The following is a 19,751-nucleotide window of genomic DNA, read 5'->3' on the forward strand; positions in this document are numbered from 1 at the left end:
GTGCAGGGCCCAGCACTTGGCCTTTTTGAATCTCATCCCATTGGCCTTGGCCCCTTGATCCAGCATGTCCAGTGCCTTTGCAGAGTCCTCCTGCCCTCCAGCAGATCAGCATCCCCACCCAGCTCAGTGTCATCTGCCAACTTACTGGAGAAGTTTTGATCCCCTTATCCAGATCATTCATAAAGACATTAAAGAAAACTGACTCCAGTACTGAGCCCTGGGGTACACCACTTGTGACTGGCTGCTGAGCTGGATTTATTTCCATTCCCCACCCTTGTTTGGGCCTGGCCATGTAGCCAGTTTTTAACCCAGGGAAGCATCCACCCATCCAAGCCATGAGCAGCCAGTTTCTCCAGGAGGATGCTGTGCAAGACAGTGCCAAAGTCCAGGTATGTAACCTCCACAGCCTTTCCCTCATTCACTATGAAGGTCACTGTGTCACAGGAGATCAGGTTCGTCAAGCTGGACCTGCCCTTCATGAACCCATGCTGACTGGGCCAAATCACCCAGCAGCCCAGTACATGCTGCATAATGGCACTCAAAATGACCTGCTCCATGACCTTCCCTGGCACCAAGGTCTGTAGTTCCCCAGGTCCTCCTTCTGGCCCTTGTAGATGGGTGTCATGTTTGCCTGTCCCGAGTCAGTTGGGACCTCCCCACTTAAGATTGCTGGTAAATGATGGAGAGTGGCTTGGTGAGCACTTCTAGTTCCCTCAGCCCCCTCAGGCATTTGTCATCTGGCCCCACAGACTTGTGTATGTGGTGCAGCAGGTCACTAACCACCTCTTCCTGGACTATGGGAGCTTCATTCTGCTCCCCATCCCCTCTTCCAGCTCAGGGGGTTGAGTACCTCAGCCTTTCCTCATCCTTGACTACTACATTTCCTCCAGCACCCAACAAAGGACAGAGATTCTCCTCAGTCCTCCTTTTGTTGCTTATCATCTGTAGAAGCGTTTCTTGTTGTCTTGAACAAGCTGAAGCCAAATTCATTTCCAGATGGATCACAGGATCGCAGGATGTTAGGAGTTGGAAGGGAGCCAAGCAGATCATCAAGTCCAACTCCCCTGCCAGAGCAGGACAATACTTTGGGCTTTGGTTCTTCTAATTTTCTCCCTGCATAGCCTCATGGCAATCTTTTACTCCTCCCAAGTGGCCTGTCCCCACTTCCACCACCACCGACTCTCCTTTTCTCCCCAAACACAAACAAAACCTCTTTGTAAGGCCAGGCTCTTTCTTCCCCAACCCAACTTTCAGCACACAGTGACAGTCTGTCCTGTGAGTTCCCTCTTCAGCACTGTCCAGCCTGATGGCCACTTCAGGGCTGCCTTCCAAAGGACTCCATCCACTAGTCTCCAAAACAGACCAGAGTTTGCCTACTGAAGTCCTAGGTGGCAGTTCTGCTGACCCCCCTCATTACTGCAACAACTGAGAACTCTGTCATTTTGTGATCACTGTGCCCAAGATGGCTCCCAAATATGTCACCCATACGTCACAGAACCACGGAATGGTAGGGATTGGAAGGGACCTCACTGAGCTCCAACCCCCTGCCGGAGCAGGATCACCTAAAGTATATCACACAGGAACACATCCGGACAGACCTTGAAAGTCTCCACCACCTCTTTGGGCAGCCTGCTCCAGTGCTCTGCCTCCCTCAAAATAAACAAGTTCCTTCTCATGTTTAGACAGAACTTCCTGTGTTCAAGTTAATGCCCATTACCTCTTCTCCTGTCACTGGGGAACACTGAGGAGAGTCTGGTCCATCTTCCTGACACCCACACCTTACATATATGTAAACATTAATAAGATCCTACTTCAGCCTCTTCTTCTCCAGGATAAACAGCCCCAGGTTTCCCATCCTTTTCTCATGTGAGATGTTCCAGTCCTCTCAGCGTCTCAGTGACCCTGCACTGGACTCTCTCCAGTAGTTCTTTGTCCCTTCTGAGCTGGGGTGCCCAGAACTGGATATAATACTCCAGGTGAGGGCTCACCAGCAGAGAGCAGAGAGGCAGGAGAACCTCCCTCAAGTTGCTGACCACACTCCTCTTACTGCACCCCAGGATGCCACTGGCCTTCTAGGCTGCGAGAGCACACTACCAGCTCATGGTTGTCATGCTGTGTACCATGACACTCAGGCCCTTTTCTTCAGAGCTGCTAACAGATCAGCCCCCAAACTGTACTGATCGATGGGGTTGCCCTCGTTGAATTTCACTGAACTCCTCCCTGCCCAGATCTTGCCGGATGACAGCACGGCCTCATGGGCTTTGAGTATGGCACAGTCAATCAGTCCCAGCGGCCTGCCCTCCAATCAATCGCAGTTGTGGCCCTGCCGGACGCTGCGGTGGGAAAGGGCAGAGGAAGAGCGAGAAGTTCTCTCCCTCCATCTGGGCAGGGCTCGGTGCTCCCAGGCTGTGCCTCTCCACAGGCCCAAGGGGGAGCGGCAGGTGCCGAGGGCCCGTGCCGCCGCTCGCTCGCTCCCGCTGTTCTCAGCTTCTGCTCCGGCCCCTGTCCCCCGGGACGCGGCAGGGCGCCTCTGGCCACTATGGGACGAGCAGGGTATATCCCTGAAGCTGTTCTGGGCCATTCGTGCCAGCAGCTGCCCACCTCGGGGCGCTCACAGTGAGGCCGAGATGGAGGCGGCGGAGGCGGCAGGCATGCGGCAGAGGGGGCAGAGGGGGCAGAGGCGGCAGGCAGACGGCAGAGGCGGCAGGCGGCAGGCGGGCGGCAGAGGCGGCAGAGGGGACAGAGGCGGCAGAGGGGACAGAGGCGGCAGAGGGGACAGAAGCGGTAGGCAGGCGGGCGGGCAGGCGGGCGGCAGAGGCGGCAGAGGCGAGGGGCGGGCGGGCGGCAGGGCGCATGCGCGGCAGGCTCGGGGCAGCTCGGCCCGGGGCAGCTCGGCCCAGCCCCCGCGCGGCAGCCAATGGGAGGGCGGGGCGGGTGTCGCGCGCCATGGGCGCACTTCCGGCGCAGGCCGCCGGGCCTATGTACCAATGGCTGCTGGGGGCCCTCAGCGCTCTCTTGGCCGCCGCCCGCCGCCCCACGCCGCCGCGCCAGAGGCCGCTCCCCAGGTCAGCTGCCCCGCGCCTCACGGCCTGCCCGGGGCCTCGCCCCAGCACCGGCCCCGCCGACCCTAAGGCCGCCTCCTTGCGCTGGGGCCTTCTGGGGCCCGCTGCCGGCAGCGGGAGCCCGCCCGGCGCCTTCAGCCGGCACCCCTCGGCCTGAGGGCTCCTAGCCGAGGACGGCAGTGGCCTTAGTTGCCCTGCGGCATCGCGGAATCGGGTGCAGTGCGCTGCCTTGCCCGACGGTTCCCCTCCCTCCAGCTCCCCACCTCAGGGCTGAGCTCAGCCTTTCTTCCCCTTTAGAGCCCCTCTCCATGGCGCTAGGGCTCGCCTGGCTCTCCCAAGAGGTCCATCCGTGCCACCCACCGCCCGTTCCCCCCCTGGCACTGGAGCACCCTGCTGAAGCAGAGTCTGATGCATCTCCCTCTGGCCCTACTGTCCCCTGGGACCGGCAGTGGCTCAGGCCGCGGTGAGGTAACTCTGCCCGCCGCCGTTCTTCACGCGTGATGCTGAGATGGGTTTTGGCTCCAGATGCTCCCGATCGCTCCCGTGGAAAACTCACCCACTTGTTTGCTCTCCATTTGCACAAGGGGGGTTTGAAAAGAAGAAGAGAGGTGGAGACTCGGAGTAGGGGGGTTGAACACTACAGATGCCCCTAGGGATAGATGGGCTGCAGGACAGGTGTGGAGATGGGAGTTATGGTGTGTGCAGTGTAAGCAAGGGCAATGCCTTCTCAAGCATCAGCTACTGCTGCTGGCCCAGAGCTCACAGGCACAGATGGCTAAGCCATCTCTGCACTTGTTGCTCCCATGTCCGCAGAGAGGGAAGGAATGCATCAGGGATGGGGTTGAGGCAAGTGGCTGCTCTCTCTGGAAGAAACCTGCTCCACAGTAGACTCTACTCATTGTCTCTTACTCCAGACAGAATGGGAAAAGCAATCATCTGGACAGAGCCTGGCTGGTGCACAGGCCACTGCTCCCAGTGCCATGCTCACGCTTTAGTGAGATAACTACCTCTCTGGGAGCAGTCTGTTGACTGGGAGAGATGAAGGTGCTAATGAGAGGTGCTCAGCGGTGGCAGTTGAGAGACGGTTGCATCTGAGATGCTCTTGGGGACACTTGGATGGGGAGACCTTTGTGCTATGAAAAGGAACTCCCCATGCTTGGGCCCTTGAACGCCCGTTAGAAGCCTGCCCTGGTAGCCCAACACTGTTTCGTGTGTTCTCTCCTCAGCATTCAGCCACCTCTGGAAGATGAGGAGCAGGTTCCATCAAAAAAGCAAAGAACAGGTACTGCCCATGACAGGAGTCTTTATTCTACCTGATTTGCCTTAGCTTTTGTGTACCTGCCAAAACTCTGCCTTTCGTCCTTCAGCACTCTCACTGAACCCGTGGCATTTTAAGCCTTTTTTTCCTTCTGGCCCTTGGTGTAGCCAGTGCCTGAGGGTGTCTCCACAATGTTCTCTGTGTTGGCTGTGGCAAGGCACAAGAGTGCTCTTTGGTGGGTTGCTCATGCATGCCAGCAGAAAGAGCATTTTAAATCCCAGCTTTCTGCATTCACAATGTACCTCTGCTGGTTCAAAATACCTCTGTGTTTTAAAAGAAATCATTTTAGTCTGGGCTGTGAAGGAAAGTCACTTCAAAGTGATGTCAGGCAAAGAGAAAAGCTGTTTCTGTGACCTTTGGGGGGGGGGGGGGGGGGGGAAGCTGAACTGAAATCATAAGAGTCCATTTTGTCTGAACCTGACAGTTTTGGCATGTGTCATACTAAAAAGAACAGGCGTTGGCAGCTTTGCTTTCAACAGCTCAGCAAACAGCTTCTCTCTACAAGAGTGATGCAAAACAAACTGCAGCAGTGCCTGCCCATATGGAGAGGATGACGAGGATATATTGCACCTTGTGGTGCTTCTCCAGAAACAGGGAATGTTTCCAGAAGCAGGGTATTGCAGCTCTGGCTGGCATCTTGTGGGTCAGTTTTTGACTTCCCCCTCAGAAGCACTGCTCAGTGAGACAACTGCTCTGGGGAAAAGGCTTGGTGACTTAGAAAGTGTTACACAGCTTTAGGCTGGATTAAGGAGATGGGCTGTAGTGCAAATGGAATCCTCATCCCTTTTTAAATCGTGGTCTTCTGTGGCCTGTCTCTTTTCTTCCCAGACGATGTCATCTCTGTGCATAAAGTTCCTGCAGTTCCTGCAGTGGTGAAATTGCCACCGAAGACAGCCAGGAAGCGCAATGCCACTCCAACTGCAGAAGAGGTTAGCAAGTCCTTTGAGAGTGGGTAGAATCTGTGCAAGATGACAGAGGGAGCAGCTCTCTCTAAATCATCTTTAATCGAGCCTGCTCTGAGACTGTCCAGCAGCAGGTGGTTCTTTGCCATTTTGACTGGTTGCTCTGGTGTGCTGGGTTTGCTTTACTCCAGTGTGCCTGCTCTGCTGTAGCACTTGCAGCTGAGGAAGGAGCAAGATGTTTGCTGTCTCTCAGATACTTGGAGTTGTTCAAGTTGATGGTTGTAGTGTGGTTTTAAACCGTTACTCTTCCTCTCAAGCTTCTAGTTAAGGAGTCAAAATGCATTAGTTTACAAAGCAAATCTGTGTCTTTTTGCTAGGATTTTTTTATCCACTAGTCCAGGTCAGGGTTCCTTTTTTTAAATCTTATTGCCCCATAGGAAGAAGAAATTTTCATACTTTTATTACTTGTTCCTTATAATGTCACTACCTCCTATTTGTACAAAATATACTTCACAAGGGCTAGCCTATCAGACAATGTAGTGTTTAGGAGCTGACTGATGAGAACTCATTTATAAGCTTGTATTGTTTTAATCACTACATATGAGAACTTGCATTAAAAAAGCCAAGCATGCATGTCAGGCGTGCTGCAAAGATTTGCATCCTGCTGCAGTGTGAACCAGCAAATCATTGTCCTCAAGCCTCGAATTAATGTTTGCTTGGATTCACATTCAGGTTATACTCAGATTGGGACTTACTTTGTTGTGTTGGTTTGTTTCTGTTGTAAGGGTCAAGCCACTACTTCTAAGCCTTCACCTAAAAGACCAAGAGTTTCTGCACCAGAAACAGAAATGCCACAGATTGGTAAGGGTGACATCAAGTCATTAATGCATTAATGTCCCTGCTTTGTGTGCTCTGCCACTCTACCCCTAGGGATGTGTGGATTAGTGCAGGTATGATGTTGAGGTAGTGTACAGGGATATGTGAGCATGCACTCTGTTTCCTCCTTGCAGCCTGGCATTGCCTCTTGATTTGGGCCAGATATTTGTCATCTCAGTAGAAGAGCTGCTTTGGATGCAGTCCTTCAGTTTTGATGCTAAATTGTTTTAAACACTCATTTTAGGTATTACATCCTGATAACCCTTTTTGACATTTAAGGTTTAGGCAGGCAGTAGTTTGTGTGCACAACTTGCTGTGGCGGCCAGCATGAAAATCCAAACACGTCCTAGAGTAATGTAACACAAATCATATTATAATGTATGAGGAAAAAATATCTTTGATGAAGTTCTTTACTGTAAACTCCTAAAACTCTTTGGTTTCCTTTGACAGTCACTGATGGCTTATGCTCTTCTTTTGTAGATAAAGTGCCCTATGGAGCCAACACTTTCATGAACAGAGAAACACTACTCCTTTCTCATAAGACAGTTCCATTCCTCAGGTAAAAAATCTTCCATTTTCTTTGATGACTTCTCTGAATGGTTTCCTGCCTTTCATTCTTAAATTTCCTTTATGTCTACCTAGCAATGTTTTTCCAAGGTATTCTGGAACTCTTCCAGGCTATTATACTAAAGGAGGTTTCCAACTATTTGGTTTTTTTTTCCCCTTCGAGTTCGTACACTTCGTAAACAACAGGAGATTAGACAGAGATTAAAGGTTTTTGTAGGTAGAAGGGTGAAACTTGAGGCTGAGAGCAGCAGACCTTTTGAAAAGGTTCTCAACAGTTTGACAGGAAAAAATAACTGATTTAAATAAACAACCAAACAAACCCAAGAAACCCATCACCATTTTCTCCAAAGCCTCTGTGATGTTTGGCATCCTGAATTGGTAAAAGGCCTAACCCTGAACACTGTATTTGGTTTTGAACTACTCTCTAGCAGACACTGAGGCCCTGTGTGCACACTTATCTCAAAGTAGAGCAGGGAATGGCTCATGATGGGATTTGATGCTGATATTTGCTTTCCACAGTGGATATGGAAGGCACTGCTGCTGTTCACTTCTGCTTCTCTGTACTTTCCCCTTAGCTAGCTGAGGGCAGCAGGTCTTCACCTGAACCTTATGAACTTGTCCTGTCTCTGTCCTTATCAGTGTACATGCTTTATAAAATAGTTGTTGTTGGAGCTGGAATGAGGAGGTGCATATCTGAATGTTCTCTTGATGCTATTTCTTTTTCCATTGGTGATTTTAGCACGGGCAGGAATGGCAAACACTCTGCCAAACACCTTCCAGACGGCAGCTTAACACTAAGGCCCCCCATTAAGGAGCGAGCTGTGCCAGAGTCCGTGACTCCAGAAGCCACCAAAACGAGGAAGGTTCACTGCACTGCTGCAGAGGTAGGCTGGCTGAGAGAGGGGACTTCTGCAATGAAACAGCTTAGCAGTTAGGCCAAGGATGTATGTAAAGGCTGGAGCATCAGTAAGCAACCGCACAGTGGTGTAGTAATGACGTTGGAAGAATGCTTCTGGAAAATCAGCATATGGAATTCAATCTGCCCTTAGATATATGAAGTCTTGGAACAGGGCAGGGCTTTGTTGCTCAAAAGAAACAAATAATGGAATTTGAAGGCATTTTCATGGAAGTGGTGTACTGGGGGAGGAGCCTTCTGGTCGTTTCACTGTTCTGTCCTGAGTCTAGTTCAACTGTGGTCTTTACAACACAATTTTACAAGGATAAAGTAGGCAAAAGAGCACTCAGTTGCTGCTAATCCATCCTCACCAGACTATCTCAGACATCTTCCCCTGTTTTTTCCTTCCAATACCTGAAGCAGCACTTGTAAAAGTCCTGGTAAGCCTAGCTCACATGGAAGAAGCACTTACACTGAAGGACTCAAGAAGCAGGCTGTGGCAAGCTGTGGAGTAACATTAAGACACCCTGGGGACTCCTGGCACCTAATACTTATGTCTATTGACAAGAATGCACATTAGTCTGCAAAGCAGTTGCAGAAGGAATTCTGAGGCTTACAGTGGGACACACATTTCTGCATCAGGGCTGACACTAAATGAAGGTGTGGGAAATCCTGCTGAAGCAAACCTGAATAATGTACCTGTATTTTGGGAACAGCCTGTGCACCATGCACCTGGTCCCCATTGCAAACATTTGCTTCATATGCTGTGCTCATCTGTGTTTTTCCTCTCATTCTACTAGGATGTTCAGCGAGGAGAAAAGGTGAAATACAGACAGCTCTTGCAGCTGGTAAAATGTGCTGGGATCCACCCTCCTCCTCAGCTGACAAGCTTCTGCAGGTAGTTATTGAAAAGTAACTGTTACCTTCTGGGTGGTTAAGTTTGTAGCTGTGGAGGAGAATTCATCTTTCTTGCTCTAAAAGGTCTGTCTACTGTCTCAGGGTAGGTGCTGGAGCAAACTAAAAGGCCAACACTCTCTTCAGCTCCCTGCAGTGAATGATGGATATGCTCTGAGTGTATGTTGAAGAGATTAATTGCTGATGCACAGATGTGTTTCTGATACTCATTTCTGTCTCCTGTATTAAGAAAAGTAGTCTCTACTTGTAGTGCTGGCAGTGTAACTTCTAGTCTTGAAAAAATCCACCTCTGGTTAGTATGGCACCATTAAAGAGGATTTATCTTCCTCTTCTCTGCAGTTGATGAGTTTTTCTGTGGTCAAGAACTGTGTTTTATCCGAGAGTAAGGTAACTACAGGGAATTCCAGAATTTTCTATTCTTTCCACCTCCTCCAGTCCTCCTCAACACCAGTTACAGGAAGTTTTCTCTTTGCGGTACACCAAACTGACAAAATCCCATTGGTGTCTAGAATTCCGCTCACACAGAGCCTAGAGAATCAAGAGCCAAAATGATTTTACCTGATCATATCACTTCTCTGAGACCACCTGGGGGTTGCAAACATCTGCACAGAAATGCAAGCAACCTGTTAAAGGGAACTTGTGTGTAATTCTGCTTTGTATATTACCAGTAACCCTGTCAAGGGATTGTTAATGACACAAGTGGAAAAACACAAAGGTAATAGAAGCATTTATCTTATTCCAATAATTACACTCCAGAGCTGTGCAGAAGGGTTCTTGTAAAATAGTGATAGCAAGGTGGCCCTGAAGTTCCAGCATGCCTTGCTACACAGTGAGAGAGTAGAAAATGCAGTGCTTTCTTGCAGTTTCTCTAAAGTGTTGTGAAGCAGGGGTTGTTACCAAGGCTTAGAAAAATCCCTGCTTGGTGGTTCACAGCTAGAAAACATGTAAATGTACAACTTCAGAGCAGCACTTTGTGTTTAAACCTTCTGGTGCACAAAAATTGCACAGAAAACAGTATTACATGTAATTTAGGTGCACTGGCAATAGCATTTTAGAGCAAATCAAGACACTGCTTTCAGCATCTCATCTCCCAGTCATCATTATTGTAGTGTGGCTTATATCTCAGAGACCTGGAGCGTGTGAAATGGATTTCTTTTAGGTGAAGCTGCACCAGAGCATTCCTGTGGAGTGTCTAATGCACTTCACTGCTTATGAGCATGTGGTCTCAGGTCAGCACTAAAATGCCACAGAAGTATGTATGTTGTGCACACTGTGTGCTCAATGTCAGTGTAGTCTTTATCAATGGATTGAGAAGAGATGGTCAGTGGTGGTTGTAATGGATGCTGTCCTGTCCCATAACATAATGGTGGCCTTACATTAATAGAGGTAGTTGCAAAGTTGAGGCTTTCTTTTGAAAGAAGAAAACAAGCCTTTAAAAAGTGGCTGGTGAAAAGATAAAGGAACCAAATCTCACAATTGATTAGTCTCTTTGGAACTTCAATAGACACAAAAAATGTTTCCTGTACTTTCACCAGACCCAAGCCAAGACTGGTCAAGTTTCTAAGTGTAAACTGCCTCCTCATGAAAATGCCCTTTGCAGGCTGTCATGCAACCAGTGCATGAGACAGGATGTTTCTATTAAGGGGTTAAAGAACCTAATTCCACTTTACACGATCCAATTGCTTTAACTATGGCTTCCAACTCTAATGTAGACAGTTATGTACAAATAAACTCTATCCTTTTGAGTGAATTGGTAGGCACTGGTAACAGATACCGTACATAAATGTATTGTCATTCTTTTCTGGTGTATTTTTGCTGCACCAAAGTGTTCAAGCTGTCTCCAAAGAACCAGTGATGACTGAAGGTCACCTGAAAGACCGTAAATATGGAGATACCTACCCATATATGACACAAAAGAACAGTGAGTATCCACATGATTTATATTTGTTCTGCTTTGTAGGTAGACTTAAAATAGGGCATTACCTCAAGTGTCAGGGGTATAGATTATGCTAAAAAGATTTGTCAGTGCTGGTGTGTCATTAATCTGTGTCTATTTATAAGGAAATTTAAATCAGCCAGCATCAATGAAATGGTCTGTCTCTGGAAAGAGAGAGAGTTAAAGAAAGGGGCTTCACCCCCACCCCCAAATCATAGCTGGTTATGGGCTGTAATGACTTCATGTGGAAGTGGAAAGTTCATTTAAAATTGTACTTGACAGACATCAGTGTACCAGTGATATTTGTAGCTGCAGGCATTACTTGACAGGAGAATCATAGAGTTGCTTTGGTTGGAAAGGACCTCTAAGATCATCAACTGTCAGCCTAACACCACCATGGCAATTAACCCATGTTCCCAGCTGCCATGTCCACATGGTTCTTGAATGCCTCCAGGGACAGTGACTCCACCACCTCCCTGGGCAGCCTGTTCCAATGCCTGACTGCTCTTAAGCAAAGACATTTTAACTCATCTCCAACTTAAACCTCCCCTGGTGCAATTTGAGGCCATTTCCTCTTGTTCTATCACCTGATACTAAGGAGAAGAAACCAATTCCTTCCTCACTCCAGTCTCCTTTCGGGAAGTTTCAGAGAGCAATGAGGTCTCCCCTCAGCCTCCTCTTCTCCAGACTAAATGACCCCAGTTCCCTCAGCTGCTCCTCATAAAACTTACTCATCTGAGCCTGGAGGAGCATCTGGGTTTTCAGAAATCACTTTTTTAGCCAAGTGTGCAGTCTAAGATTTAAACTGAACAAATGCCCTGCTGCATCTCCCTTGCACTTACATTGTCAAAGTTCCAAGGATTTGCCAGAATTTGAGCTCCCTAACCACAGAGTTGTCATGAACTATTTTTGTGTGTGTTATCACTCAGAGAGCTCTGCACAGCTGATGGTATTTCAGAGCTGACTCTTGTTCCATGATACCTTTTCTGTGCAGATATCAACTGTGCAGATGTTCGCAGCCCCCAGCAGTCTCGGAGAAGTGATACGATCAGGTAGAGTAATCTTAATCATGGTTCTTGTTTCTTCTGGCTCTGTGTGAATATCTCTTTTAACCTCCAGTACTGTCCAGAAGAAGACAAATCATGTTTAGCATCTTGGTGCTGTGAAAGATGAGTACCTAGCTTGTAGCTCTGGAACTGCTTCTCACAACCCAGTTGCATCTCAAATACACCTAAAGCTGGGCTGTGTGACAAATGCTTGTGCTGGTGTGATGTTTCCTGGGTCCTTTGCTGTGGGAAGGACACTGAGGGTGACAGTTGCAGTTGTACCAAGTTGCCCTTGGATTTACAGAATCCTTTTTTGCTTGTGTCTTTCTACCAAACCATTAATGAGCTGTCACTCCACTCCTTTTGCTTTGAAACTAGAGGTGTTCAAGCAGCGTGTGGATGTGGCACTTCAGGATGCAGTTTAGTGGTCATGGTAGCTGGGTTATGGTTGGACTTGATGATCTTAAAGGTCTTTTCCTACCTTAATGCTTCTATGATTAGAGAGCTGGTAAAGTCTGGTTGGGCTGAAGGTTGTTGTGTCTTACAGAATGCCTTGGCTTTGAATATGACACCAAAAAGGAAGCATGCTGTTGGATTTTCTGCCTGTTTTGATAGGCTGATGGACTCAATTGTACTGGCAGGACTCTTGAGTTCAGATGTATCATTGAGGGAAAAGGGCTTTTGGTTGCAGTGAGTGCAACTCTAGGGATAGATTTTATGTGGCAATCCAATCACAGGATGTTAGAGGTTGGAAGGGACCCATCAAGTCCAACCCCCCTGGGCCAGAGCAGGACCATACAATCTATCTTAGGTCACAAAGGAATGCATCCAGATGGGCTCTCAATCTTCTCCTCTCCAGACTAAAAAGCCCCAGGTCCCTCAGCCTCTCCTCATACGGCAGTGTTCCAGTCCTCTAATCATTCTTGTAGCCCTCCATTGGACCCTTTTGAGCAGATGCATGTCCCTCTTAAACTGGGGCGTTCAAAAGTGATGCATGATATCTTTCTGCAGTGACTGCCTTTAAATGAATGAAGAGAAGGCATAGGTGGGAGCAGACAGAGATTCAGTTGAGGCAGTCTTGGGCTTTGGCCAATTCTATCCCTGTTGTTCTCCCTTCTTTAAACACCACTGCCGTATGTAGTGGTGCAGCACCATTCCTATGCTGCAATTGTCACTGGCTCCCCTAAGCTTCAAGGTAAAGAAAGAGATAAAAGAACTGCTAGAGTCTGGTAGGTTCAAAGGAACATTTTCTTGCCTTCCCTCCCAGAATTAGCTAGTAAGTGCAGGCATTTGACAAGGTTTGTCATACCTGCTCTTACCATGCTGGTCTGAAAGACTTCAAAAGCACAGAGTGTGGGATAAGTTCTGTTGTAGGTCTGCCTCCTGAAAAAGGGCATCTTTGGTGACAATACAAATTCTTGTTTGTGAAGAAGGGATATATCTATAGAGAGAGACAATTTTAATGCCTGCATATTTGTTTGCTCTTTAGAGTCTGCATGGTTCTAATGGTAATCCTCTCCAAATGGGGCTAGTCACTCTCTTGCCTAGCCCATAGAAGGCAAGTAAACATCCTGTAGCTGTCCCATTTTTAATTCAATGTGCTGGTCTTAGTTTCCAGACTCTCTTTGGATGTGAGTGTATGTTGTACCTGGCAGTATAACATCTAGCCTGCAGTGCTGATTACCAATAGATCAGACAGCACTTGTTAGATGAAGTGCTTGTGGCATCCCTGTTTTCCAAACAATGCAACTGATAAAGAGAAACAAAAGGAGTCTTGCACATGGAGGTGGAAGGCGGTTTGGAAAGCTTCTGGCTCTTCATTCTGTCCCAGTCCTGCACCTATGAAGGAATGGTGCTGGAAGCTGAGATCATGTTGTCACATGTTCATGTGTGTGACTGAGGCTGTAGTCAGTGTCAGCCTTGGAAAAGCATTTTTATCCAAAAGGTGAGCTCTTGAGAATTACCTGGGGCAGAACTGATACACAGCTTGCTTCTTTCTCTCTCCTCACAGGTACTGCACACCAGCAGAAAACGCCCCTGAACAGGGAAGACCAGCAAAAGCAGTCACTGCAGGGGTAAGCTTCTGTTCTTCATTATTACACTTTTGAGGAAAACACAGCTGTTTGGTCGGAAGTGTTTGTACTCTGCACTTATATTACTCAATCAGTAGTAGAAGTGTTTGGCCCAGTTGTTTTTTGCCCAGGGAAAGTGGGAGCATTATTTGTTGAGCAGTGCTATCACAAAGGGGTTTCCCACTGCTGTTAATTGTGTTTCTGGACACTGCACCACTATTTTTGTTCTGCCCTTTTAATGTATTGAGCAGAGATTCAGAGTCTTCCATGCACGTGCCTGTGCATGACCTGCAAAGCTTGACGGTGGTGTCTTTAGTCCTCTCTTGTTTCATGAGGTGGGATGTACAACTCTTAGACTTTCATCTCTAGTCAGGACTTAGATTAAAAATAATCATTATGGAAATCAGAAATACTCATCTCAATCTCAACATGACATTTCCACGTGGAGGCTTTGGGATTCTTAATACCGGTCCAAGCCGAACTAACGCTCTTCATCTCTTGCTACTCTTTAGTTTGAGTGCAGCACTGTGTGGGTGCACAGTTGGAATAGAGTCGTCAATAAAATGTAGCCTTGGAGTTTGCTGGTTGGTTGTGTACATAGAATACTTTCAGGTTTCTCTTACTATCCCTGAGTAAGCCATCCTGTGGTTACTTGCTACCCTCACATCCGTTTCTCTAACAGGGCAAGTATGGAGCTCAACGATCAGAAGAGGCATTATACCAACTACATCTGGCACCTCTTCTGCCCAGAAAGTCAGCTGGCCTCGAGGCTGAAGAAAGGAAATTCCCAAGACTGGAGAAACCATCAGAAGGCTCTTCTGTGCTCACAGAGGTACCATAGCTAATGCTGTTGGAGAAAGCAGCAGCCTTAAGGTCTCCTTAAGCAAACTTAGGCAGAACTATCCATGGGACAGCAGTTGCAAGCACAGCCTGAGCTTCCGATTGCCTGGCTCCAAGGTAGCTGCCTCAGTCTCCCCCTTTGCTGTTCCTTCAGTGCCCTCTGAAGTCTCCACCACCCAGTTCTGTCAGGCTTCTGCCTTAGCTGCCTTGGGAGGGAACACACCTGCTGTGGTTGGCTTCAGCCCTGGGACTGTGAGAGCTGCAGGCTGTGGGAAAGGTGTTTGCTGAACTTCTACTCTGTTTTTCGTCTGCTTTGGAGTGTTTGTGACTCCACATGGTTTAGATCAGCTTCCTTTGTGAAAAGAAATTGCAGCAAACCTGGGCTCTGAAGTTCCAAGTTGGGATGCTGAAGCAGCCAACAAGAATTGCTGTCAGCTGTGTCACCTGAGCTTGCTTTTCAGGCCTTGTTGGAGTTGAAAGCTGCCCACAGATGCTCAGTTCCATTTCACAAGTGCCTCCTCATCTCATTGTTCATTTCAGGCCTTGGAGAAGGAGGTCTGTGATGCCTTTGGCAGAGGGGACCCCGATGAGATCGTGAGCAGTGCCTTCAAGCTGAAGGTCACCCGTGAGGACATCGGCACCCTGAGGGAGCATCGCTGGCTGAACGATGAGGTACAGCAGCTGCCACTCGGCGACACTTGGATCCAGCAGCGACTTACCAACACCCCTGCACTGCCTGCACAAGGCTTTGCAGGCTTCCTCAACAACCTGCCCTGCAGAGACTGCAAGTGTCTGTGCAGTTCTTCCTTCAGGGACTTCAGGGTCTGGGGTTTCTGGAAGTTTTCTCCCTTGTACAGGCATCTTTCAGGAGATAGTCAAGCTTACTGCAACAGGTGGCAGGTGGAGAAGAAACCAAGTGCCAAAGCCTTAGCATGTAACAGGGGCCACCAGAAACAGGTTGCTCTTTTCCCTTTGGTAAGCTCATGCTTTCCTTCACATCTCAAGTACATCTTTTGGCACAGGTCATCAATTTCTACATGAAGCTCATTGCAGAAAGAAATAAGAAGGAGGGATTTGCAGCAGTCCATGCCTTTAGTACTTTCTTCTACCCAAAATTCATCTCTGGGGGCTACACAGCTGTAAGAAGGTGGACCAAAGGTGTGGATCTCTTCCAGCAGGACCTCATCTTCGTGCCCATTCACCTGAGGGTGCACTGGGCACTAGTGGTGAGTCAAACTGGCTTTAATTGGACAGAGAGGAGAAACTCCCAGGAAAAGTCATTCAGGTTTAGTTCTGTGTGCCAGACAAGGTTGTGCTCTTGTCTGACAGTGACCTTCTAATAACAGGTGGTGGATGTCAGAAGGAAGACCATCCGGTACTACGACTCCATGGCAAAGAGCGGGGACAAGATTTGCCAGACTCTGTTGTAAGTAACTGCTCAGTTGATGCTTTTGTGTTGTGACTTAGGAGAAAGTTTCTGGGGTTTGTTTCTGTAACAACGACTGCAACCTTCCACAGTTCTTGGACATGTGAAACAAGTATTCCATCTGTAGCTCTTTTAATCTGTCTTGTGTGGGGACTTCCCCTCACCCCCCACTGGTACAGCTCATCATGTGGACTGTAGTGTGCTCTGGTGCCTTTGCTGGGTGTTACTGGTGGTGTTGCCATTCTCATCAAGACAGATGCCTGCTTCAAAGAATTGCTGCTTCAAGAGCATTCTGCCAGCAGCTAGTGGCCTGGGCACTTCCTCAACGAGAGGCCTTGGCCCAAGAGATTTGCATTTGTACTTCCACGGGTGAACCCAGTGTGTGTGAGATTTGGTTTTGTTTTCCACAGCCAATACCTGCGAGAAGAAAGCCTGGAGAAAAGAAACCTGGAGCTGGCTTCTTCAGAGTGGACGCTTCGCAGCATGGAATCCCATGTATGTGAGCACTGCTTGGCTTTGAACTCTGAACTCTGCTCATCACAAAGCCCTTAGCACTTTTCAGTAGGTCCAAGCTCTTAAGAGAATATCCATGAGCATCTTGTATTCTTATGGTGCCACCTCAGGCTGGAGGTGGAGCACAAACTATGGTGGGATGAGCTCTTGAAGCAGTGCCTCTGCTTGCTGGCTAGAGATGTGATGCTGTTTCTGATGAGTCTGCCACAGGGATGTGGTTCTGGCCTGACCTCCATTTTGCAGGTCCCATTGAACAATCTGTTTAGTTGTGGTCAAAGAATGTTGGAGCACAGAGCCTGGCATGTTTAAAATCAAAGGGTTGAGCTGATGGTTTTCAGCCAGTTGAGAGTACAAAGCACTGCATCTAAAGGCTTGATGGAGGAAGCAGCAGTGTGCCAAGCTCCAGGCACCTGCTAGGAGGAAGCTGCTCTCTCTTATAGCCTGCCCAGAATGTGACTTGTGACCTCCCAGTGGAGGAAGCAGAGGGCAAGGATGATATGCCGTGCCTGGAGCCTATTCCTTATGTCCAGCAGAGGGAGATGGATGATGCAAAGAGGTTCTTGGGTGTCTGGTGAGGAATTGCTGACCTGGGGAATGTGTGCAGCTGCCAAATGTCTTTCTTTCAGCAGAGGGTGAAGTTCTTTCTCTGCTTTGCATTCATTAGGAGATCCCTCAGCAATCCAATGGAAGTGACTGTGGGGTATTCGTATGCAAGTATGCTGAGTACATCTCCAGGGACAGAGCCACCACCTTTACTCAGGTGAGCAAAGGCTGCCAGCAGCTCCAGAGCTTTTGGCACACATACAAGAGCCAGGGAGGTTCTGCAGCAGCTGTTAATTGCATCAGGAGGGGCTGAGCTTTTGTACCTCTCTGCTTTTGGTGCATGGCTGCTTGGGATGGAACTGCCAAATGGGCTGAGCAGGACAGAGCTGCCTTTTCCATCCTTACGGCTGGCATCTGCTTCCTGGCAGAAGCCAGGAGGTTCCTCTGGGGCAAGACAGAGCAGCCAGTGGGTTTGTGGCATCTAGCCTCTGCATGTGCTGGAGAAACGAGTTCCAGCCTCTGACCTGTTCAGAACTTGGTTATTTCCCAGTGCTGTGGGCTGATACTGCAGTGCTCAAAGCTGTTGTGGGGTCAGGGCAGTCTGGCTTTGTTGGGTCGTTAATTCAGTCTCCTAGGAGCCATGTGGCTGAGAGCCATGTTGTATCCAAAGGCAAGTGTTGAAGGCTTGTTAAAGGAACTCCAAGAGCTCATGGGGTGCTTGTGTGCTTTGCCTCTGTCTGCCACCACTTCCTATTCCATGGCTTTTCCTTTCTAGAATCACATGCCTTACTTCCGGAAGAAGATGGTGTGGGAAATAATCCATCAGCAGCTGCTATGAGACCTGCACTATTAGAGCTACACTGTGATCACCTGGGGGTGACTAACTCCCACTTTAGTTACTGTGCTAGGATCTTAGTTTGGGAAGGCAGCAGGCACACAGATTTGCCTCCTTAGTCTATGAAGTAAGGGATAAGTTTAGGAAGGTAAGCTTAGGAGATCGAGTTTAGGAGGTAAGCTAAGAGATTGAATTTAGGAAGGTAAGCTTAGGAGATCAAGTTTAGGAGGTAAGTTTAGGGCATAAGTTAAGGGTTTTCTTCCTGATTTTGGAGACAGTCACTCTCTTTGAGATTAGGTAAGGCAACTTAAGTGCAAGCCAGGAAGATAGCTGTGACCTCACCATGGGAATGGTCAAGAACAAATGCTGTGAACCTCTGTCGTGGATGTCTGAGGGATGCTCGTGACTTGCAGCACACGGACTTGCAGCCACACCACGGACAAATGGGACTCTGATCTGTGGTGGTACCAGGTGTGTTGGCTGAACTTGCCATCCAATGAAAATGTGCTTAACTACTGTTCCTCAAGGAAGGATTTTCTGCCTCTGGAACATCTATGATCAACTTGACTCCTACAACTGGATTTGTGATGACCACAGAAAGCAAGCAGACTGTCCTTGGATTTGTAACAAATCCATAGTGAAGCACCTGCAGCTGGGGTGGCTTTCTGTTTTGTTGGTTGCTTCTCCCCTCCCCTTCCCCTCTCTGTATCCAGGGAGTTATCTAATGTGAAAAGAGAAATATTTATTGCTTTTTATTAAAATCTGTAACTTATGTAAAGAGGCTGTCTGGAATGAAGCTCTCTCTGCTCATGAAAAAGAGTGATTTGGGATTTTTAACTGGGAAAAGAATCCCTTATGGTCTAGGAGACAGAAGGCTTGGGGCAGGACGGGAGGCAAGAGCACAAAAGCCTGAAGCCACTGTCATCAAATCCTCGGGACAATCAGGACGTCCCTCACCGTGAGCTGAGCAAGGGCAGTCCCAGCAGCAGTGCAGCTGGGACTGGTTCTCAGCCAGTTGAGAGTACAAAGCACTGCATCTACAGGCTTGATGGAGGAAGCAGCAGTGTGCCAAGCTCCACACACCTGCTGGGAGGAAGCTGCTCTCCCTTACAGCCTGCCCAGAATGTGACTTGTGACCTCCCAGTGGAGGAAGCAGAGGGCTGATGTGCAGTGCCTGGAGCCTATTCCTTAGGTCCAGCAGTGGGAGATGGAAATTCTTTCTCTGCTTTGCATTCATTAGGAGATCCCTCAGCAATCCAACAGAAGTGACTGTGGGGTGTTCATATGCAAATATGCTGAGTACCTCTCCAGGGACAGGGCCACCACCTTTACTCAGGTGAGCAAAGGCTGCCAGCAGCTCCAGAGCTTTTGGCACACATGCAAGAGCCAGGGAGGTTCTGCAGCAGCTCTTAATTGCATCAGGAGGGGCTGAGCTTTTGTACCTCTCTGCTTTTGGTGCATGGCTGCTTGGGATGGAACTGCCAAATGGGCTGAGCAGGACAGAGCTGCCTTTTCCATCCTTACGGCTGGCATCTGCTTCCTGGCAGAAGCCAGGAGGTTCCTCTGGGGCAAGACAGAGCAGCCAGTGGGTTTGTGGCATCTAGCCTCTGCATGTGCCAGCCTCTGACCTGTTCAGAGCTCCAAGTTCAAGAGCTCATGGGGTGCTTGTGTGCTTTGCCTCTGACTGCCACCACTCCCTATCCATGGCTTTTCCTTTCCTTTCTAGAACGACATGCCTGCCTTCCGCAAGACGATGGTGTGGGAAATAATCCATCAGCAGCTGCTATGAGACCTGCACTGTTAGACCTACACTGTGATCACCTGCGGCTGACTAACTCCCACTGTAGTTACTGTGCGAGGATCTTAGTTTGGGAAGGCAGCAGGCACACAGATTTGCCTGCTTAGTCTATCAAGTAAAGGATAAGTTTTGGAGTTTGAGTTTGGGAGAGAAGTTTTGGAGTTTGAGTTTGGGAGAGAAGTTTTGGAGTTTGAGTTTGGGAGAGAA

General features: G+C 48.5%; 1 protein-coding gene across 2 annotated transcripts; it reads left to right on the plus strand.

Moving 5' to 3' along the window:
* The first annotated feature begins 2,958 nt into the window (after nt 1–2,958).
* Nucleotides 2,959–18,524, plus strand: LOC135186900 (sentrin-specific protease 2-like). Of its 2 annotated transcripts, XM_064165067.1 has the most exons (17): nt 2,959–3,065; nt 4,289–4,344; nt 5,209–5,309; nt 6,068–6,143; nt 6,639–6,717; nt 7,465–7,609; nt 8,421–8,518; nt 10,362–10,456; nt 11,466–11,523; nt 13,529–13,592; nt 14,272–14,421; nt 14,970–15,101; nt 15,452–15,655; nt 15,776–15,855; nt 16,266–16,350; nt 17,033–17,128; nt 17,687–18,524. In XM_064165067.1, exons 1-17 carry the CDS (start codon nt 2,980–2,982, stop codon nt 17,747–17,749), a joined length of 1,668 nt encoding a protein of 555 aa, XP_064021137.1. In that variant the 5' UTR covers nt 2,959–2,979; the 3' UTR covers nt 17,750–18,524. The 2 variants fall into 2 exon arrangements, with proteins under 2 accessions (XP_064021137.1, XP_064021138.1); XM_064165068.1 differs by lacking the exons at nt 10,362–10,456; nt 11,466–11,523.
* Nucleotides 18,525–19,751: the final 1,227 nt, after the last annotated feature.

Source organism: Pogoniulus pusillus, chromosome 26 (assembly GCF_015220805.1).
Source record: "Pogoniulus pusillus isolate bPogPus1 chromosome 26, bPogPus1.pri, whole genome shotgun sequence".
Classification (NCBI taxonomy): Eukaryota; Metazoa; Chordata; class Aves; order Piciformes; family Lybiidae; genus Pogoniulus; species Pogoniulus pusillus.

Coding starts and splice junctions, on each gene's coding strand:
- LOC135186900 (XM_064165067.1), top strand. CDS start 2,980: ATGTACCAATGGCTGCTGGGGGCCCTCAGCGCTCTCTTGGCCGCCGCC. Junction 5,310..6,067: donor CCACTCCAACTGCAGAAGAG/GTTAGCAAGTCC, acceptor TTCTGTTGTAAG/GGTCAAGCCACTACTTCTAA. Junction 17,129..17,686: donor GAGCCACCACCTTTACTCAG/GTGAGCAAAGGC, acceptor TTTCCTTTCTAG/AATCACATGCCTTACTTCCG.